The sequence below is a fragment of the Podarcis raffonei genome, chromosome 8 (genome assembly GCF_027172205.1).
Source record: "Podarcis raffonei isolate rPodRaf1 chromosome 8, rPodRaf1.pri, whole genome shotgun sequence".
NCBI lineage: Eukaryota > Metazoa > Chordata > Lepidosauria > Squamata > Lacertidae > Podarcis > Podarcis raffonei.
Window position 1 is genome coordinate 5,353,082 of NC_070609.1, and position 20,526 is coordinate 5,373,607.

At 44.2% G+C, this 20,526-nt stretch overlaps 2 protein-coding genes and 2 non-coding genes across 7 annotated transcripts in view; 1 reads left to right on the forward strand and 3 right to left on the reverse strand.

The window, feature by feature from the left end:
* Positions 1-482: 482 nt before the first annotated feature.
* On the reverse strand, positions 483-10,720 carry LOC128418240 (uncharacterized). Of its 4 annotated transcripts, none has more exons than XR_008331679.1 (5): positions 10,634-10,716; positions 8,672-8,751; positions 5,561-7,458; positions 3,423-3,503; positions 483-1,960 (listed from the first exon to the last, which is right to left on the reverse strand). XR_008331679.1 is itself a non-coding variant. In XM_053397744.1 (4 exons), the coding sequence occupies exons 2-3, from the start codon at positions 8,727-8,729 to the stop codon at positions 5,573-5,575; spliced, it is 1,944 nt and encodes a 647-aa protein (XP_053253719.1). In that variant the 5' UTR covers positions 8,730-8,751; positions 10,634-10,720; the 3' UTR covers positions 483-1,960; positions 5,561-5,572. The 4 variants fall into 4 exon arrangements, 1 of the variants encoding a protein (XP_053253719.1); XR_008331677.1 differs by having other exon boundaries at positions 3,450-3,503; positions 10,634-10,715; XR_008331678.1 differs by having other exon boundaries at positions 3,450-3,503; positions 10,597-10,647.
* Positions 2,940-3,112, reverse strand: LOC128420430 (small nucleolar RNA SNORA73 family). Its single transcript, XR_008332034.1, has one exon. It is a non-coding gene; the product is annotated as a small nucleolar RNA SNORA73 family (small nucleolar RNA).
* Positions 5,051-5,259, reverse strand: LOC128420429 (small nucleolar RNA SNORA73 family). Its single transcript, XR_008332033.1, has one exon. It is a non-coding gene; the product is annotated as a small nucleolar RNA SNORA73 family (small nucleolar RNA).
* Positions 10,721-15,542: 4,822 nt separating the features above from the next.
* The window catches only part of CAPN12 (calpain 12), a 36,789-nt gene continuing 31,805 nt past the window's right edge, over positions 15,543-20,526 (forward strand). Inside the window, exons 1-2 of the mRNA XM_053399157.1 lie at positions 15,543-15,804; positions 18,040-18,115. Of these exons, the coding sequence (XP_053255132.1) occupies positions 15,577-15,804; positions 18,040-18,115 (304 nt within the window). The 5' untranslated portion in view covers positions 15,543-15,576. The remainder of the gene's footprint in view (positions 15,805-18,039; positions 18,116-20,526) is intronic.

The following is a 20,526-nucleotide window of genomic DNA, read 5'->3' on the forward strand; positions in this document are numbered from 1 at the left end:
AGGTCCTTGAAAGGACCGAGACCCTCAAGCAAGAAATAAGGCAATGCAGCCTTTACTCTGAGGTCGAGCACTGTCTTAAAGCAGTGAGGCTCTTCGCCGCCCCATTTCATCCAGCATTACTCTCTTATTTTTTCTTCCTTATTTAGTTTTCAAGCCTGAGGATAGGACTTGTCTCCCCGTTTCTGACTGACTGAAGGAGCCCACTCAGAAAGAAAATAGAATAAAAATATTAAACTGTACATTTAAAAGAATATATGCCATCCATGTAGTGTGTGGAGTTAAATTTGCTCTTTGCTGTTCTGGTACAGCCAAAAGAAACACTATGTTTCCAGTGGGCCCAGGATTGGAGTCCTGCCTTCCAGTTCCTCTGCTGGAACATTCAAAGTGATAAGGAAAAATTCCGGGGTGAGGGACTACTCAACAGCCCAGCTCGTTGGGGTCCAAGTCCCCCGTGAGTCCATGCAGTCAGTAAAAGAAGGATGTTCCAGCCAAGTAACTTTATTGTTGCGCAACAGGTTCAAACGGCAGTAAGAACCCTGAGAATGGGGTGACATTGGCTTTTAAAACTTCCCACAGCATTCCAGATTACAGTCCGTACAGCACCATTGATACATCATCTTTACATCACTGACATGTCAGAAAAGGGGAGGGGTAGATAGGGGTTACATTAGTTCAACCTTGGCAAACATGTCCAGATAAGTCCTGGGTACAAGATTAGCGTTGGCAAAACATGCCCAGGCACCTCTCAAGTACCCACCATCAAAGGACAACAGAGCTTCCTTTGCACATCCAGAACCTGGGGCGAGTCCGGTGATGGGCTTTTGGAAACTATCAGCTCAGCAATTGTTACTCAGGTCACTTTCCTGGGTGGGGTGTGTGTATCGTGTCCTCACAGTTGAGGGATTATGGCGGGAGGTAAAAGAATCCTTTCCTTAAGGGCAAAATGGCGTTGGAATGGAGGAATTGGTCAAACCACCGATTTTCTACAAATTTATAAAGCTAGCTATCTTCCCTGAGCTGTCAAGTTGAAAGGATACATTCAGGAATAATATTTGTAGCATTGTAACAACTTTAAGTATGTGCCCCCCCCATCATTTCAGTAACAAAAGCGTCCCCCCTTCCTGTAAACGTCATAGAGCTCCATCTGCTAAGAAACTTATTTCTGTTTTAGTTTACTAATTCATTTAAATAGAAACACTTCAAAGTGTTTGGGAAGTACCAACAACATCTTGGTTTGCCAGTCCAGCCCCCCTCCATTCCTGTTCAATTTGCAGTTTTTTCATGTGGTCCTTGGCAATTTTTCCAAGTCTTCAGAATTTTACAAGCTGCTCTGCTCGGGTATAACATATACTGCTGAAGGCAAATGAAACATCAAAACACAAAGTAATGTAAACAATTACTTTTCCAATATATATACATCTATAAACAACACTTTTCAGAAGGGTAAACATGGTAACTGCAATGCTAGCAGAGTTAAGTGTGATGAAACAAACACACGTGTTTGGCATCTAAAACAGAACTGAATTAAAACTCGCCCAATGTTCCACCAATGGCCAGCTGTCAAATTCTGCAAATGCAAAAAACAGCTTCATCCCAACCGGTTAATTTGGTTTTGGACCATTATCTTTGGAGATCATTCCTGCTCATATTAGTATCCGCAGCAATGCAGCTTTTCTTCCACCATGTTGCTGCCAGAGAAGGCCATTATAGTGCCCTGTCGATGTTGGGGCCTTCCAAATCCTGCCAGAACGGTCGGCAACCAGGGATGATGGGAATTGTAGTCTTGAAGGCATACTGGAGACCAAAGGTAGCCATTTCTCCAGGACTGTTCTGTTGATCTGTAGGACTCTGTTCTCTTCTGAACTACACTTAAAATAGCTGATGCTTTCACAAGACCACATTCTCAGCATCTTTTTCAGTTCTTCCCCCCCCCGGTTATTCTTCTTCCATTTACAATGGCCTAATAAATAAAAACAAAAAATAAAAACAAAAACATACAACAGGCTGTTTTTGGCTCTCAGCGTCCTGAACATAAAATCAGCACTTTTTTTTTTACTGATTTTAAAGCTTTTTTGTATTGTACAGACCTTGTAAGTCACTTTGGGACTTTGTGGAGAAAGCAATGAAAAAATAATTGAGGGAGGGAAATCAATCAAGCATGCACCAATAAAAAGCAGGACCTCAAATCATTCCAATGTAAAAAATGAATAAAAAATCAGACCCCTATGTAAAGACTTCAAACTAGTCACTGCACAAACATTGAAATTATGAGCATATGCAAGGACCAACTTAAACAAGCCCGAGTGTGGTGTTTAGAAGACTTGCATAGGTAAGGATGAAAACGTAATATTAACAGTAAGACTCAAAATATCTGCGGCTCCCATAGGTTCTTCCAACCAGGAACCACCAGCTTAGGCTTATTAACACAATTATGACATAAAACTCTGGTGTATATGCCTCTTACAAGGCCATTAAGAGCCTCGATTTTTCACACCCCTCGTGCCATAGTACAGTCATTCCTCATGTTATGTCTGCTTCATGTTACATTCTTTCAAGTTACGTCCCGCGGCGACCCGAAAGTACCGGAAAGGGTTACTTCTGGGTTTCGCCACTTGCGCATGTGCAGAAGCGCAAAATGACATCACACGCATGTGCAGAAGCGGTGAATCGCAACCCGCACATGCGCAGGCGCGCCGCTGCGGGTTGCGCTCTTTTCATGTTGCGAACGGGCCTCTGGAACAGATCCCATTTGCAACCAGAGGTACCACTGTACCGAAAACTCGGAAAAGAGCAAGGCAAAAACTGAACACAAGAGCCCTGTTGGATTGGTCCAAATGCCCAGCAAATCCATCATCCTGTTCTCCAAGTGGCCAACCAGATCCCCCAATAGGAAGCCTACCAGATTTAATAAGGGTTTATGAATGAAGCAGTAAACAGGCACATGTCTCCTTCATGGTTTATCTCCTCAGTCACTGCCAGAAGACTCAGAGAAGCAGTAGGAATATGCCGGTTGCAGACCACAAGGGCCCAGCTTGCTCTTCAACAGCGTGTAAGAGGACTATACATCACAGAGCCCAAAGGCCTACGCAACCTCTCTAGATACCCCCATTGGGTTGACAGCAGGATGAACAGCAAGGCAGGTGCATTTGTAGAAAGCTGTCTTATCTCTAGGCCAGCATGGCCAATGGCCTGGAATAATGGGCACTGTAGTCCCAACACGGCTGATTCCCTTTCAGAACTGCTTATCCCAAGACAGCATTTTATATTTCAATGCACTTTTAGGCTAAAAATAAGAGTACAGCATTATTTTCACAGTGGAGTTTATAAAGACAACACCCCACAGTGGTGTTTACGACACACACGTACACATACACCAGCCCACAAAAAGCAAATAGGAAAAAATTAATCATTCTCATGAATACCTTGAGAGTCAAAACTGCTGTACATACCCACTTCAGGATTATGTGGCCATTCCAACAGCATGCAATGAACTTTCAAGTGTACTAGAATGGGAAGAACAAAATTGTATAAGAGAGTTAAGATAGCTGCTTCTCAAACTGGGAGTCCCAACGTATTCCTGGGCTGGTCACACAATGAGTGTGTGTCTGTGTCATTTCTCCCCCCCCCCCAATTTCTAGGGAGTTCAAAGAAAATTCATGATGAACCCATAGCACTTGTGTTGTGGATCCTCTTAGAGTGACTTGGTTACTGACCCCCTGCCTATTAAATTCTATTTATATATGCAATATATACTCTAATACCAACACGCAAATTAAAACATGGAATATATAATATGCAGTTGTCCAGTGTTAAATTTGAACACAAGTCTTTTATTTTCTTTTTCAGCAAGAGGAGATAGACTAGAAAGCTTAGCTGCTTGTGCCATCAGAGCTTTTTGCTGCTGTTATTGGGGAAAGATGTTGATTTCTATGAATTGCATGTCTTTATATGACAACTTTTTTTTTTTACTTAAGCTCTTAAAAATATTGCTAGGCGGCCTGTAACAGGATACTTCAAAGTTCAATAACTAATAATAGCAGGGCCTCAGCTCAGTGGTAGATTATCTGTTTCGCCTGCAGAAGGTTCCAGATTCAATCCTTGGCCTCTCCAGGTAGGGCAGGTAATGACCACTGCCTGAATCCATGGGGAGCCACTGTCAGTCAGTGTAGACAGCATTGACCTTGATGGACCAATATTCTTAACCAGGGGTCAGCAAGGCTTACTGGGCATGGGCCAGATCACTCCCACGGAGATCCTCCGTGAGGCGGGCCAGCGCGGCACGACGCCAGAAATCGTCATGCGGGGACGCAATGCCAGAAATTGCGCCTGCGCAGAAGCGATTTCCAGCATCTGGGCACGCGCAGAAGCGATTGCTAGAGCCACAGAAGAGTCCCTGCACTGCACTGCTTTAGCACAGCATGCGGGGACTCACCAAGCAGGTGGCTCATGGGCCAGTTAAATGGCCTCCGTGGGCCACTTCTAGCCCATGGGCCTTAAGTTGCCGACCCCTGGTCTTAACTCAGAATAATAATAATAATAATAATAATAATAATAATAATAATAATTTATTTATACCCTGCCCATCTGGCTGGGTTTCCCCAGCTACTCTGGGCGGCTTCCAAAAAAATATTAAAATACTGTAATACATCAAACATTAAAAGCTTCCCTAAACTTTCAGATGTCTTCTAAAAGTCTGGTAGTTGTTTTTCTCTTTGACATCTGGTGGGAGGGCGTTCCATGGGGCAGGTGCCACCACCGAGAAGGCCCTCTGCCTGGTTCCCTGTAGCTTTGCTTCTCGCAGTGAGGGAACCGCCAGAAGGCCCTTGGAGCTGGACCTCAGTTTCCGGGCAGAACGATGGGGGTGGAGACGCTCCTTCAGATATACTGGGCCGAGACCGTATAAGGCAGCTTCCTGTGTTCCTAAGTAAATTATGTTTATAAGTGGACCTCACTCCCAAAGGTTTAAGCAGCACTGGATTGAACACAACTTTTTAACAATGCCACTAGCACAAAGCAACGGTTACAGAAAGGAAACACTACCCAAGTGAAGCAATGTCTCCTTCATGGTTTATCTCCTCAGTCACTGTCCAAAGACTCAGAGCAGAAGTAGGAATATGCAGGTTGCAGACCTCAGAGGGCCCAGCTTGCTCTCCAACGGTGTGGAAGGGGACTATACGTCATAGAGCCCAAAGGCCTACGCTCCCATATGCCATATAGACAGAGCTGAGAAAGAGCAACCTCTCTAGATATCCCCATTGGGTTGACAGCATGATGAAGTGCGTCAATTTCTAGAAGATTTCTTGTCTCTAGGCCAACAAGGGACAAGTGCTCTCAAAATATTGGTTCCCCCAACTCCCAAGTGTAAAGTCCAAGGGGCAGAACTTTTTTGTGTGTGGCTGGAGACAACTGATGTGCTCCATAACATAAGGTTACCAGATTTTTTTCTATGAATCCGGGGACACTTTTCAACTTCAGTCGGAATGGCAGCTCAATAGGAAATCTGCCTTTATTACTAAGATAATACATTAAAACAACTACATGAATGAAATTGAAGAGTTACCTTTGTTCCTAACTAGTTGTATTGTTCCGAGGAGTGCACCTTGCTGAGAAGACCTCTTCTTGACTCCAGTTTTGTTGCAAATTCCTGGCAATCCATGGAAAAATTACTTTGGACCGCTAGCATAGCTTTGATAGTGTCAATATCAAGCCTTGATCTCTGAGATGTCCACATCACGTTCATGGAAGAAAACACTCTCTCCACTGCAGCATTGCTTCCTGGTAGACAGAGACAGAGTTGAACCAACTTTTGTAGCTGTGGATAGGGGATCATCTTCTGAGAGAAGAATGAGAAAACGTCACTCCATCTTGAACACACATCAGCGCCATCTTCATTCCATTTAGCTATCTTTTCTTTTGATACATATTCTTTCAAAGAAGAAATTTCGTCAAATAAATGATCTTCACTTAGACCAACTCCTCCTATTCTTGATGAAAAATATTGGAGACACTCTTCAAAGTTTTCTCTCTGTGGAGAAGTCCGAAGCAAAATGCACTCCATACACCTAATATCTTCAGAGTGGGAGCTCCAAGCGGTTAGGTATTCAACAGCAGTGGTGTAGAAGTCTCTTGATATAGTGAGAAATTCTTCCTGCGTGCAGGAACCACCTTCTTCGAGAGATGGCAAAAGTTTCCTCACTGAGATGGGAATAAACTTATCATCACTCCTAGCCTGAAGTTTCTGAATCAAAATGTTGAGAATCATGCAAGATTCCACTGCTGTTACTTCCTCTCCTTCGGCTTGGAGTATGGAATCATGGAAAAGTGGCAGCGTTGAGGCAACAAAATTCATCCACAAATAGGTGCAAGGATCACTGAACCACTTTTTCAGCAGGGCCGGGCATTTCTCCTCAGACAGAAAGAAGGATTTCAAGGCAGCATAATTTTCACAGATCCTTCTGATGGCTGGCAGGAGCAAAAGCCATCTGACATTGCTATAGCTAAGAATATTATTGTGCTCCTGTCCTACAAACTCGCAAAACTCTTTTAGATGTTCTACTCTCACTGTAAATATGTGGAAATAACCAAAAATCTTTACCACAAGTCCTTCAACATCAACTGGGATTGAATTTATTGCAGAATGTGCACTGTTATGTATCATTTGAGCGTTATACCCCAAGCAGAGAATATTCTTTCCCAAACCTTCCTTCATTTTGGTGAGGACATTGTTTGAACCTTTCCTCTTCAGACCACCAAAGTTCGTGTTCGTATTGTCTGCTGAAACGGCTACCACTTTATGCTCCAAACCAAGACGCTTGATTGTTTGAAATGAAGCTGTGTATATTATTTCAGCTGTTTCCCCTGTAATTTGAACAAAGTCCACAATTTTATTATGGATGGACACAGCTTTCTCGGCATTCACATGTACGTAGCGAACAATAATTGGTAGTAATTTTGTATTACAATGATTTGAAGCATCTAGAAGTATAGTTACAAAAGAAGCTCTATTGCTTTCTTCTACAGCTTCAGCAATCGCCCAGGGAGCAATCACGTGTTTGACAATGGCTTCGACTTTTGTTCTGGAACACGTTAATTTCTTAATCAAGCTGGAAGTACAGTCCATAGACTGGAAACTGTGGTAATGCCTCACGGTATGAAATGCAAAAGTTCCTTCCTGAAGGGCAACATTTATTTCACTTTGATCTGGCACAATCGTCTTAAAGTATGCCGATACGTTCTTTGCGTTGCTACTTTCCCGAATCAAGGAGCTTTTATGTCTTTTAGTTGCAACGTGTTCAACAACTGAGGTTCGCCCGCCACTTCCAACGGTAAAAGTTACTTCACATAGTGAACAAAATGCAGAATGTTCCTTCACTCCTCTTCTGATAAATGGAAAATCCTTTAGTATCAAATCATTAACCACACATTTTCGTTTCTTTGACGTCTTATTAGCTTCAATAACTACAATACAAAAAGTACACGTGGATGTGTTAAAAGGCTGCTGATACTGCCAAAACCAAACACTCAACACTGGAAAAAGCAACTGAATAAAAGAGGAAGAGGAAAACGGAAGTGAGATATGAAAACAAGTGCGAGTTGGCAGGGAGCCAACCACATTTCGAGAGAAAACCATGCAATAGCAGCTAGCCAATCACACTTCGATATACGGTACATATTGATGTGTCTTGTGCTGTTGAACCAATCACGCAACATTCATTCCCTACTAATTCCAAAAAGAAACTCAAGAATGAGTTGTTTCCTTCCAAAGAGAAGTTATCTTATAAATCTACAACACTTAAAATATAAATTTGGGGACATTAAATTAAACCCAAGGACATTTCGAGGATGGATTTTGTCAGAGGACTGATTTGTAAATCTGGGGGCTGTCCCTGGGAAATGGGGACATCTGGTAACCTTACCATAACAGAGTAAGGTTTCAATAGACTAAAGAAAAGCCTTCTCCCTTAGACATAACTGGGAAGGAGGCTGTGTAAACCAGGGGTCAGCAAACTTTTTCAGCAGCGGGCAGTCCACTGTCCCTCAGACCTTGTGGGGGGCCGGACTATATTTGGTTGGGGGGGGGATGAATGAATTCCTTGGCCCACAAATAACCCAGAGATGCATTTTAAATAAAAGGACACATTCTACTCATGTAAAAACACGCTGATTCCTGAACCGTCCGCAGGCTGGATTTAGAAGGCGATTGGGCCGGATCTGGCCCCTGGGCCTTAGTTTGCCTACCCATGGTGTAAACACTTTACCTTCCATATACATTCTAATCACAGACACACACTCAAAGAATTATGGGCACTGTAGTTTATCCCTCATAGCTACCAATAACTGCTAAACTACAGTGCTACAGGAAAGCATGCGCTTCAAATGTGCTTTACATAACTTTAGAGCACATTTGAAGCACATGCTTTCCTGTAGCACTGTAGCTTAGCAGTCACTGGTAACTAAAGTCCAAGAGTAACACCTGAAGATATTCCATTTGCATAAAATCATGCTGTTCCTATCTTTGTGCTGGATTACAACTCCCAGTCATTCTTGGCTATTGGCCATGCTGACTGGGGCCAATAAGAGTTGTAGTTGAAAACATCTGGATTGCACCAGGTTGATGAAGGCTAGTCTGGGTAGTAATCTTAAAATCAAACAGAAAAAAATTATCCAGTACCTTGCATTTCCAAACCAGACATGTTCACCTGTGGATCAAATGCACTCTTCAGCAGCATCCAATGAGGTTCTCAAGGCTTTCTGACCACAAAACAAAAGTGCACATTAGTGTATTACAACTGCCTGAAACACAGATTCATACAATACCATTGGCACCAAGCAATGTACAACCTAAGGTAAAGGTAAAGGGACCCCTGACCATTAGGTCCAGTCGTAGCCGACTCTGGGGTTGCGGTGCTCATCTCGCTTTACTGGCCAAGGCAGCCGGCATACAGCTTCCAGGTCATGTGGCCAGCATGACTAAGCCGCTTCTGGCGAACCAGAGCAGCGCACGGAAACGCCGTTTACCTTCCCGCCGGAGCGGTACCTATTTATCTACTTGCACTTTGATGTGCTTTCAAAATGCTAGGTTGGCAGGAGCAGGGACCGAGCAACGGGAGCTCACCCCGTCGCGGGGATTCGAACCGCCAACCTTCTGATCGGCAAGTCCTAGGCTCTGTGGTTTAACCCACAGCGCCACCCGCGTCCCTATGTACAACCTAGCATCCAAGAATACACTGCATAAACATTTATGACCAAACTTGTCTTTGTTTATAAATGATTGGTTTCAGGAAAGCTATAAAGCCTCACAAAGATTAGAGCAGGCACCCCCAACCTGCGGCCCTCCAGATGTTTTGGACTACAATTCCCATCATCCCTAACCACTGGTCCTGTTAGCTAGGGATCATGGGAGTGGTAGGCCAAAACATCTGGAGGGCCGCAGGTTGGGGATGCCTGGATTAAAGCAACTACTGTTAAGAATATCTGTATTTTTGCAGATTAAATATTGATGCTTCAGAGCCTCATACAGCTTTTAAATACAATCTTGCTTGAAATGATCAAAGTTGAAAGGTTTCTCCCCACCCATCAGCACCGCAATATGCACATGTGTACACTGTTAAGAGGACCCTAGCAAGCAGAAAAAAAGCTTTTAAAATCAAACCTAGGACAGTGCTAGTGCAGATGAAATGGGAAGAGGGGAGAACCACGTACAGTGGTACCTCGGGTTAAGAACTTAATTCGTTCTGGAGGTCTGTTCTTAACCTGAAACTGTTCTTAACCTGAAACACCACTTTAGCTAATAGGGCCCCCCGCTGCAGCTGAAGCACGATTTCTGTTCTCATCCTGTTTCTGTTCTCTACACCACCTTGAGCTCCTTTAAGGAAAGGTGAGAAACTAATTAAACAATAAAACTTTTTAGAGGGGTAAGAAAGATCTAATTTGCCTTGCAAGTTTAACAGAACTTCACAAAGAAGACATCCATGAAATGTGTAGGGATGAGGCTGTTCATAGCTTTCTTCCCAAGCGCAGACAAGCCAAGAGGAATCCCAGATGGAAACCAGCTAAGTGGAGTGCAAGCAGAGAAGGGTTGCTTTAGGGCACCATTCTTCCCAGACCTCAAAAACAAATTGCCACCCATGCCAGCTGCTGTCCTCCAAAACACATTGACTTGCTGCACCTGTTGAATTTCTGCCTGCCGCCACACTTTCAAGGCGCAGGGACTCTCCCTCTCCCAATAATTTATCCCATAGAGTTTTCTGAGGCACTAGCTGCAACATCGGTGCTCCTTCATCTTTGAAATTCCAGAAACAGGCAGAAATTCAACAGGGAAAGTCTCATCACTGAATGTTTTGCTGTTGCCCTTCCGTCAGAAATCTCATAAAAACACAAGATGGAGCGCAGCCTCGCCTTGCTTGCTTAACATTTCACAAGGGTGAAAATATTTAAAACATTGGGTAAGAGAGTCAGTCTCTGACTTGGCTCGATCATTCTTTCATTTACCAAGATATCAAAACGTTGCAATCATAAAAGCAGCTTAAATAATCACTAATAATTGTTACCTTCCGTAAATTATTGCTTCTGGTGAGATTAAACGGCGGCGCTTACCGCTCTTTAAAGCAGAGGCAGCAACTCCACCACTTACCTCTTCTTCCTGCGAGCCTAGAAATGAACGCTGGACGAGCGGGACGTGGGTATTTATATCGCGCAAGGGCTGACGGGAAAGAGCAAGCCGTCCGACTGCACGGCGCATGCGGCAAAGGTTTCCCGTCGAAGAGGAAAGCCGACGACTTTCCTCTGTCTGGGCGGCCCTCACTTCCGGCTCTCAATCGCCTTTTTCAGCGTGCGGGGCAATGTGGGAATAGTATTTTATTTTATTTTTAAATCGAAGAACAACAGCATAGTGATTATTTGAAAGTATAGTGATTATTTGAAAGTACTGCACGCCTGATTTCTCTCTCCCCTACCTCTTAAACCTCACTCCACTATAGCTATTTCTACCAGTTTTGCCCCGCACATGGCGGAGAACATCGATGGCCGATGGGGAACCGAACTTTTTACAGAGTCATGAAGACTGCACCTTTCAGGGTATGTTAATATTATCTATTGGCGACACAGCGCATGCGTAATAGCGATGGGGGGGAGGGAGAGGCAGGATACAGAGGAGCAGTGATTGGTTGAACTCCAAGGTGGCGCCGAGTTGAAAGAGAAGATTCTAAGACAAGAGACTCCGACGCCGTTCTGACCACAAGGGCGCCCTCTGCCGAGTGAAATGGCGAATTGCCTCTCGTGCGGAACGGAGGCCGAAAGAGGAACCCGGGTTATTCATTTTAATAAATATAGTTTGTATGTGCCCAACGACTTGTGAAAGTCTCACTTGTATTTTTGCTGCACCTTCATATTTTAAATGAGTTAGTTTATTCAATTTAAAAAAGCACACACACCTCACATCAGCTTAAAAAACAAACAAACATTTGACCAAAACCACATGCTTAAGATCCAGTAATAATAATAAACATGGCAGAAAACTGAAGTGTGTTTGGGGAAGACGCTTGGAGTGGTCCATGGCTTGCACAGAATATCACTGCAACGTAAGAAAAGCCCTGCTTGGCTGCCCTGTAGCCAGCCTAAAAAGTTCAGGGTGGGGACACCCAGCAAGTAATTTGGGGCATCTTATTGAAGGAGGGGGTTCCCCAAACCTCTGTGTAGTTACCCCAAACTAAGGCCCCAAATTTCCCCTTTCTCTCTTCTAAAATCCACAGCTTCAGCTTTTAACACAGATTCAGCTATTCACAGTATTTCTCACAGATGCTGCTGTATAGGCAAAGCAAAGTGTTCTTTTTTATCAGTACAAGAATGAATGGCCCTGTTCTTGTCGAGTTGCAACAATTTTGGACACGGCTGGCGCACAGGCTTCTCACCCCCCCCTTGCTTCTCAACTCCCTTCCTGGGATGACGCCAGGAGCATGCTCAAGGATGCAGAACTCATGAGGCAGAGCTCCCGAGGAGAGGGGGAAAGGGGGAAAGGGGACCTGAAAAAAAGGATATATGCTGTGTGCAATGGCTGCAAAAGTTGTACTTGCTTGTGAATTATCACGCAGTGCCCTTCTGCTATCCGGAGTGCAGAAATAAACCTCTTTCTCTGAATTTAACCCTCGGAGTCTGTTTGGCTCCTTTTCCCCTCCCCGGGAGCAACGCGCACCCACCCGTGGGAAAAGGCCTTTAAGGCTACATTATCCCTCTGTACATATTAATGCTTTACTTTGTATTCATTAAGGCTATGCTGGTGACAATGATAATTAAAGGTTCGTTTCTCATCTGTTCTTCAGTTGTACTCTGATCAAGTGCCTCACAAAGCGGTAATGGAACTTCCAGCTGGTATACTTTACACAACCGATGCTCCTTCTTGGCGACAGGAAGCTGTCTCCAAATCGCTTCCCCCTTCAAGATCCCCAGTTGATTTTCTGCCTTGTGGAGAGTTTTGGGGGGCTCCCGCATGGGTGCAATAGCTATTATTATTATTATTATTATTATTATTGAGAAGAGGAGGTTAAGGGGTGATATGATAGCCATCTTCAAATATATAAAAGGATGTCACATAGAGGAGGGAGAAAGGTTGTTTTCTGCTGCTCCAGAGAAGCGGACACGGAGCAATGGTTCCAAAGTACAAGAAAGAAGATTCCACCTAAACATTAGGAAGAACTTCCTGACAGTAAGAGCTGTTCGACAGTGGAATTTGCTGCCAAGGAGTGTGGTGGAGTCTCCTCCTTTGGAGGTCTTTAAGCAGAGGCTTGACAACCATATGTCAGGAGTGCTCTGATGGTGTTTCCTGCTTGGCAGGGGGTTGGACTTGATGGCCCTTGTGGTCTCTTCCAACTCTATGATTCTATGATTCTATGATTATGTTTGAACTAATAGCTTCAAGTTACAAAAAATGAGTTTCTGGCTAAATATCAGGAAGAACTTTATGACAGTGAGAGCTGTTCAACAGTGGAACAGGCTCCCTCCGGAGGCTGCAAACTCTCCTTCCTTGGGGGTTTTAAAGGTGAGGTTGGAAGGCCATCTGCCATGGATGCTTTAGCTGAGATTTCTGCATTTCAGGGGGTTAGACTGAAAGTCACTCAGGGTCCCTTCCAACTCTACAATTCTACGATTCTATAACAAAGGGTCTGTGGGCAGCATGAAACTAAGCCACATGACTCTACATCTAAGAAACAAGTGAGCAGGACGTGTGATCCTACTGCATCGGACTGCAAGAACAGTGGACAACCAGCAATGCAAGGGAACCTTGGAGGGAAACGATGAGCAAGACGTTTTGGGAAAAGGTGGGTTTTCAAAGGTGGCACAGGAGAGCCCTTCATTGGAAGAGCCATCATCCTGGCTTGGGCCTTGGCCAAGAATTGACACTGCAGCTGAGGCTGATGGGAGTTGTCCATCAGCCAACAACTTATGAAAGGCCACACGGACCAGAGCTTTCCAAACTGTGTGTTGAGACACATTAGTGTGTTGGCTGCAGTGTGTCACATGAAAGCTCCCTGCACTCCTCCCGGGGCTGCAAAGGGGTTAGTTTAACCTCCGGTTTTCTAGTAGTATAACTGAATTACAGCGTTGCGAAATGATGCATGCCTAAAAAGTGTGTCACCAACATGAAAGGTTAGGAAAGCTCTGACATGGACCTCGTGGGGCCCTTTTGCAAACTGGTGGCGAGACTGTTGTGGGCACCACACAAAGTGTTGGTGCTGACCTTTAAAGTCCTGAACAGCCTCAAGGGCCCGGTATACCTGAAGGAGCCTCTCCACCCCCATTGTTCAGCCCGGACACTGAGGTCCAGCGCGAGGTCCCGCTGCACTCTGCAGGCTTTAGGCGGCTGTCCCTGAAGCCTGGAGAGCGAGAGGGGTTGGTGCGCACCGACCCCTCTCGCTCTCCAGGCTTCAGTGAAAGCAACGCGTAGACTCCCGAGTGCGGAGGGAGCGCTCCCTCTGCGCTTCGGAGGCTTCGCGTTGCTATCACTGAAGCCAAGGAGCCTGCATTCGCTCCATAGGACGCACACCCCTTAATTTTTGGAGGGGGAAAAGTGCGTACTATAGAGCGAAAAATACAGTAGTTGATAAATAAATAGAACCATGGAAGGATGGAAGGGAAGTCAATGATTCAATGTATGGTTATAATTAATATGAAACATTGTAATGAAAAATGATAAATAAAATTATTATTTTTTAAAGGCGTTCTTGCAGCAGAATCCAACTCTTCCCAACCTGATAAATAAGATAGCTAACCATTAGCCAACCACCTTGAGTAATGTTTGCTCCGCAACAGATGGCCAGGCCCTCCCTCATCCCTTTGTGAAAGATTAAACGCTTTTATGGCATCCGGAAAAGGATGGGCGAATTAACTCTCCAGCAGCCAAACTGTGTCTCAAGGCAAAACTGAAAACCGAAGAGTCTTGTGACGCCTTGAACACCAGCAAGACTTAGGAGGCATTGTTTAGTGACAAAGACATTTATATGTGTCTAAGGCTAACCATTTTCTTAGCTGAGAAGGGACATGAGAAGGGACATAGCTCAGCCTCCATTTCGCCTGCAAATCCAATCCCCCAAGCCAGTCCCTGGCAGCCTCTCCAGGACAGACTGGGACAGACCCCCGTCTGAAAAACCAGGAGATGCGCTGCCAGTCAGTGGAGACAGCATTGTACTAGATGGACCAATGGTGTGACTCCATAGAAGTCCGGTGCTGTGATGGCTGGTGACTGCAGGGATTGGTGGAAGGCAGAGAGGCCAGGCAGACGTTGAAGCCAGTGCCAACAACAGGAAAAACCAACTTATTCCCTCTCTTTTTAATTTATTTATAGATTTTTCACAAAAAGTTGAACTTTACAAAGTTCAACAGACCATAAATTACTTTATCCATTGGCTTCCCATCCCCGCTTCCATGGTTTCCATATTTACCCTTGAACGCTGCATATTTCACATATACTATTTGACACATCCCTTTTAACCTAATTAACCCTGTCACTCATATTTCAAGCCCTGCTCGCGTTTTCACTTTGCTGTGGTAGTTCTTTAAATGCTCAGTAAAAGGTCTCCAGTCCTCGATGGATTTCCCGTCGTTTTGGTCTCCAGTCTTGCCAATTCTGTGCACTCCATGCTCTTCAAAAGCTGTTCTTCCTTTACTGGATCCTCTCCTTCTTCCCCTCTTTGGGCGTAGGGTTTGGGCTGCTGCTGTTATATACAAAAAGTAACTCATTCTACTTTTGCCCCCGTCTTCCTCTCCGCCGAGTTTTACAGGGGCAATACTGAGATTACAAAAGAGGAAGCCGACATGGAAGGCTAGTTGAAAAGCAGAAAGCCAGTGTATACACATTTGTGGAAGCCGTTGGCTGATAACAGGCCGAGATGGGTAGGGCAGGGACCCCTTTGTCCTGCGTGACCACAGTCCTGATAAAATTGCACAGTCCCTGTTCCCGAGTCAGGAAGTGGAACGGTTCCGGTTTGAGCCAACCTGGGAGGGGCAACATCTTGGTGCATCCCTTTCATCTGCCTCTATATAAACCAACCCAAGTCCACGACTCAGCTGCTGTTGATCTCAGCTATGGCTTCCTCCGGAATCACTATCTGCCTGGAGAAGGATGATGCCAAGGCAGTTGCCCGAGTCCTGCCCTACGGGGGCCAGGACTATGGGGAGCTGAAGCGCCGGTGTCTCCAGCAGGGATCGCTCTTCGTTGACCCAGACTTCAAACCCAGCCCTGAGTCGCTTGGATACAATAAGCTGGGACCTGGCTCCAAGAATGCCCAGGGGGTGGTTTGGCAGAGGCCAAAGGTGAGTCAAAACAAAGACATTCTCCTTTTACATCCAGTTCATTGATTATCAGGAGCACCGTATTTATCGCTCTATAAGACGCACCAGATCACAAGACGCATCTAGTTTTTGGAGGAGAAAAACAAGAAAAAAAATATTCTGAATCTCAGAAGCCAGAACAACAAGAGGGATCGCTGTGCAGTGAAAGCAGCGATCCCTCTTGCTGTTCTGGCTTCTGGGATAGCTGTGCAGCCTGCATTCGCTCCATAAGACGCACACACATTTCCCCTTACTTTTTAGGAGGAAAAAAGTGAGTCTTATAGAGCAAAAAATACAATAGTTCCCAAAAGAAGCAAGCATTGGTCAACAGCCAGTCTGTTGAGTGTTTTGGGGATGCTAGCATCTTGGGAGGGGGGAGGGAGTAACATAGGTGTTATACATTTTGGGGGGGACCCCTAAACCCCAGAAATTAATAAATGGTATGGTTTTGTTGATTTGGGATGTGAAGGGAGAAATAGAAGCTGCAGAGGAATTCTTGAGCTGAGCAAAACCGCTCAGCTTGCAGACCTAACATGCAGAATAAGAGAAAAAGCAGCAAAGAAGCACGTACATTTAGAGAAGACTGGAAAACGTTTATTGAATATATGGGAAATGATTGTGTAGCTGAAAATGTTGGCAGCATTCAGATATGTTCAACAGTGTAAATATGTTTTGATGTGTGTAATAATGGAATATTGAGTGGTGTAAAGGTAAAGGTAAAGGTACCCCTGACCATTAGGTCCAGTCGTGACCGACTCTGGGGTTGCGGCGCTCATCTCGCTCTATGGGCCGAGGGAGCCGGCGTTTGTCTGCAGACAGCTTCCAGGTCATGTGGCCAGCATGACTAAGCCGCTTCTGGTGAACCAGAGCAATGCACTGAAACGCCGTTTACCTTCCTGCCGGAGCGGTACCTATTTATCTACTTGCACTTTGACGTGCTTTCGAACTGCTAGGTTGGCAGGAGCAGGAACCGAGCAACGGGAGCTCACCCTGTCACAGGGATTCGAACCGCCGACCTTCTGATCGGCAAGCCCTAGGCTCTGTAGTTTAACCCACAGCGCCACCCGCGTCCCTTTTGAATGGTGTAGCTTTTGTAAAATATGCAGGGATTTATGATACGGTATATAAAATGAACCATGGAAAGAGAAGAAGGGAAGTCACTGATATTTTAAGGATGTAAAACTGAGTATTTTATATTGTAAAACAGAAAAATTAATAAACATTACATACAAAAAAATAAGGGAATTCCTGTGCTAGCTTAATCAAAACGACCCGGCCAAGCTAGGGCCATTAAGAAACACAGAGGCAGGGATTTGGAAAGTTGTCAGGGTAACTTGTGTGTTTGAGGCAACAGGAAAAGAGAGTCTGGCAGCAAGGATTGCTGGGGGAAGAAGGGGCAGAGAAAGACTGGGATCCATCTTGGGCAGGCTGGCTGCAGAGTTGATGGGGAGAGGTGTCTTGGACTCCAGGGCTGAAGGGGACAAGCCCCTCTTGAAAGGACCGTGCTGTAAGATCTGGACTCCCTTCATGCCAACTGAAGGTGTAAATCAGTGAATAAACCATATTTCTTAAAGCTACGACAGTTTCTGCTGTGTCTCAATTCTAGAAAGGAACATATAGACCCCATGGGCTCTTGCCACCGCTCAGCAGAGAGGAGGGGAGGCACATAATAATAATAATAATAATAATAATAATAATAATAATAATAATAATAATAATTTATTTGTACCCTGCCAATCTGGCTGGGTTTCTCCACAAAGACCAAAAATACACTAAGATGTCACACATTAAAAAATTCCCTGATCAGGGCTGCCTTAAGATGTCTTCTGAATGTCAGGTAGTTGTTTATCTCTTTGACATCTGATGGGAGGGCGTTCCACAGGGTGGGCGCCACCACCGAGAAGGCCCTCTGCCTAGTTCCCTGTAGCTTTGCTTCTCGCAGTGAGGGAACCGCCAGAAGGCCCTCGGCGCTGGACCCAACTTTTCTAAAATGTGGAAAGCCAGGTTTACACCTCCAGGTCACCTGGTGGGCTGGGGATTTCTTAGAAGGAAAGCACCGAGTGCATTCCAAGCCAAGGAACTGTCTCTCAGGTACCAGAACTGGACACAGTCCCTACACACAAAAGCCCATTCCTCCTGGTTGCACCAGGTTTGTTTCAGCAGCCTGTTATTGCAGAAGTAGGTAATGGAAACAACTTTTCCGTGTTGTCTTTACAGGACATCTGCAAGCCCCAATTGCCCTGCTTTATCTGTGAAGGAATGAACCGTACAGACGTCCGCCAGGGGAAACTGGGTAATGTGTCATATGTTTGCCTTCTCTGTAGCTTATTGCTTTGCTGTTAAATTTTCCTCCCTGCTTTCTGGCCTGACTTTTGTGCCTTCGACAGCAGAAACTGTCACCTGTATGACTACAACTTTGCGGAGTGGGGAGAAAGCATCAACTTTTGCATTTCTGATGCAGATTTAGAGAATTAAACAGCAGAGCGTCTCTGCTAGGAAAAGTCTCAGCCACACACCACTTCTTCTTTGGCGATCACTCGTAGCCGAGTAAGATTTCTTCCATAAACAAGGTTTTAGCAATGAGTCCGTAAGTGACTGTGGAGGCCAATTCTGGATCCACATGTCCTCCCACAGTGGGGACATTATATTTCATTAGAGCATGGGTAGGCAAACAAAGGCCCGGCAGCCAGATCCGGCCCAATCGCTTTCTGAATCTGGCCTGCGGACGGTCCGGGAATCAGCGTGTTTTACATGAGTAGAATGTGTGCTTTTATTTAAACAGCATCTCTGGGTTATTTGTGGGGCATAGGAATTTGTTCATTATTTTTTTTCAAAATATAGTTTGCCCCCCCTCCCAAGGTCTGAGGGACAGTGGACCGGCCCCCTACTGAAAAAGTTTGCTGACCCCTGCATTAGAGGTTTGTTGATATATCAAATGGCAGGATTTAAATTGAATAAGTTAAAGACTAAGGTATTGGAGAAAAATTTAACACAGGTTGAAAAAGAAAGGTTTCAGAATGAGACGGGGTTGACTGTGGTTAAAAAAGTGAAATATTTGGGTATAAATATGACAGCTAAGAATGTGAACTTATTTAAAGACAATTATGAAAAAACTTGGACAGAGGTGAAAAAAGATTTGGAGATTTGGTCAAACTTGAAGCTTTCCTTGTTAGGTCGAATCGCAGTTATAAAAATGAATGTATTGCCAAGAATGTTGTTTTTGTTCCAAGCATTACAAATAATGGATAAAATGGACTGTTTCAAGAAGTGGCAGAAAGACATATCTAAATTTGTCTGGCAGGGCAAGAAGCCCAGAATAAAATTTAAGATATTAACGGATTCAAAGGAAAGAGGGGGGTTTGCCCTGCCAGACTTTAAACTGTACTATGAAGCGGCAGCTTTCTGCTGGCTAAAAGATTGGCTGCTTCTTGAAAACACAGACATTTTGGACTTGGAAGGTTTTAACAATATTTTTGGGTGGCATGCATATTTGTGGTATGACAAGGTTAAAGCACATAAAAGTTTTAAAAACCATATTGTCAGAAAAGCACTATTAAATGTCTGGGTCAGATATAAAGATTTGCTGGAAAACAAAACCCCAAGGTGGTTGTCGCCAATGGAAGCTAAGGCAGTTAAAAAGTTAAATATGGAGTCGAAGTGGCCAAGATATTGGGAAATTCTAGAAAAGGAAGGGGACAAACTGAGATTGCAGAGTTTTGAGAAATTAAAAGAGAAGGTGAGAGATTGGTTGCATTATCACCAAATAAATGAAGTGTTTAAACTGGACAGTAAAGTTGGCTTCCAGGTGGAAAAATCAAAATTGGAGACTGAATTGTTAGAATCCAGTACTAAGAATTTGTCAAAAATGTATAATTTGCTGCTGAAATGGAATACACAAGATGAAACGGTTAAGTCAACTATGATTAAATGGGCTCAGGACATTGGTCATAATATTTTGTTTGCTGACTGGGAAAAGTTGTGGACTACCGGGATGAAATTTACGGCATGTAATGCCTTAAGAGAAAACATTATGAAAATGATTTATAGGTGGTACATAACCCCAGTCAAGCTTGCAAAGATTTACCATTTGCCTGATAATAAATGTTGGAAGTGTAAAGAAAAGGAAGGTACATTTTTTCACCTTTGGTGGACGTGCCCGAAGATTAAGGCATTCTGGGAAATGATCTATAATGAACTTAAAAAGGTATTTAAATACACCTTCACTAAGAAACCAGAGGCCTTTCTCTTGGGCATTGTCGGCCAAGGGGTGTTAAAGACGGATATAACTTTCTTTATGTACGCTACAACAGCAGCTAGAATACTCATTGCAAAGTACTGGAAGACACAGGATCTACCCACACTGGAAGAATGGCAGATGAAGGTGATGGACTACATGGGCCTGGCAGAAATGACGAGCAGAATCCGAAACCAGGGAAGAGAAGCGGCGGAAGAAGAATGGAAAAAATTTAAGGACTATCTAAAGAAATACTACAAAATTAATGAAAGCTAGAATGATGTTGGACTGGAAAGTAAATGGTTACTATTAGCAATGGTTAAGACAAGGAGAATAAGGAAGATTAGCTTAAATTCAAAGTAAAATAAGGGAAGATTTGCTGAGTAATTGACTAGAATTTGGAATACAGAAAAGGGAGGCATGAGGAAGTCGAGGAAGAAAGGTTTAAGAAATTAGGATACGAAATGGTA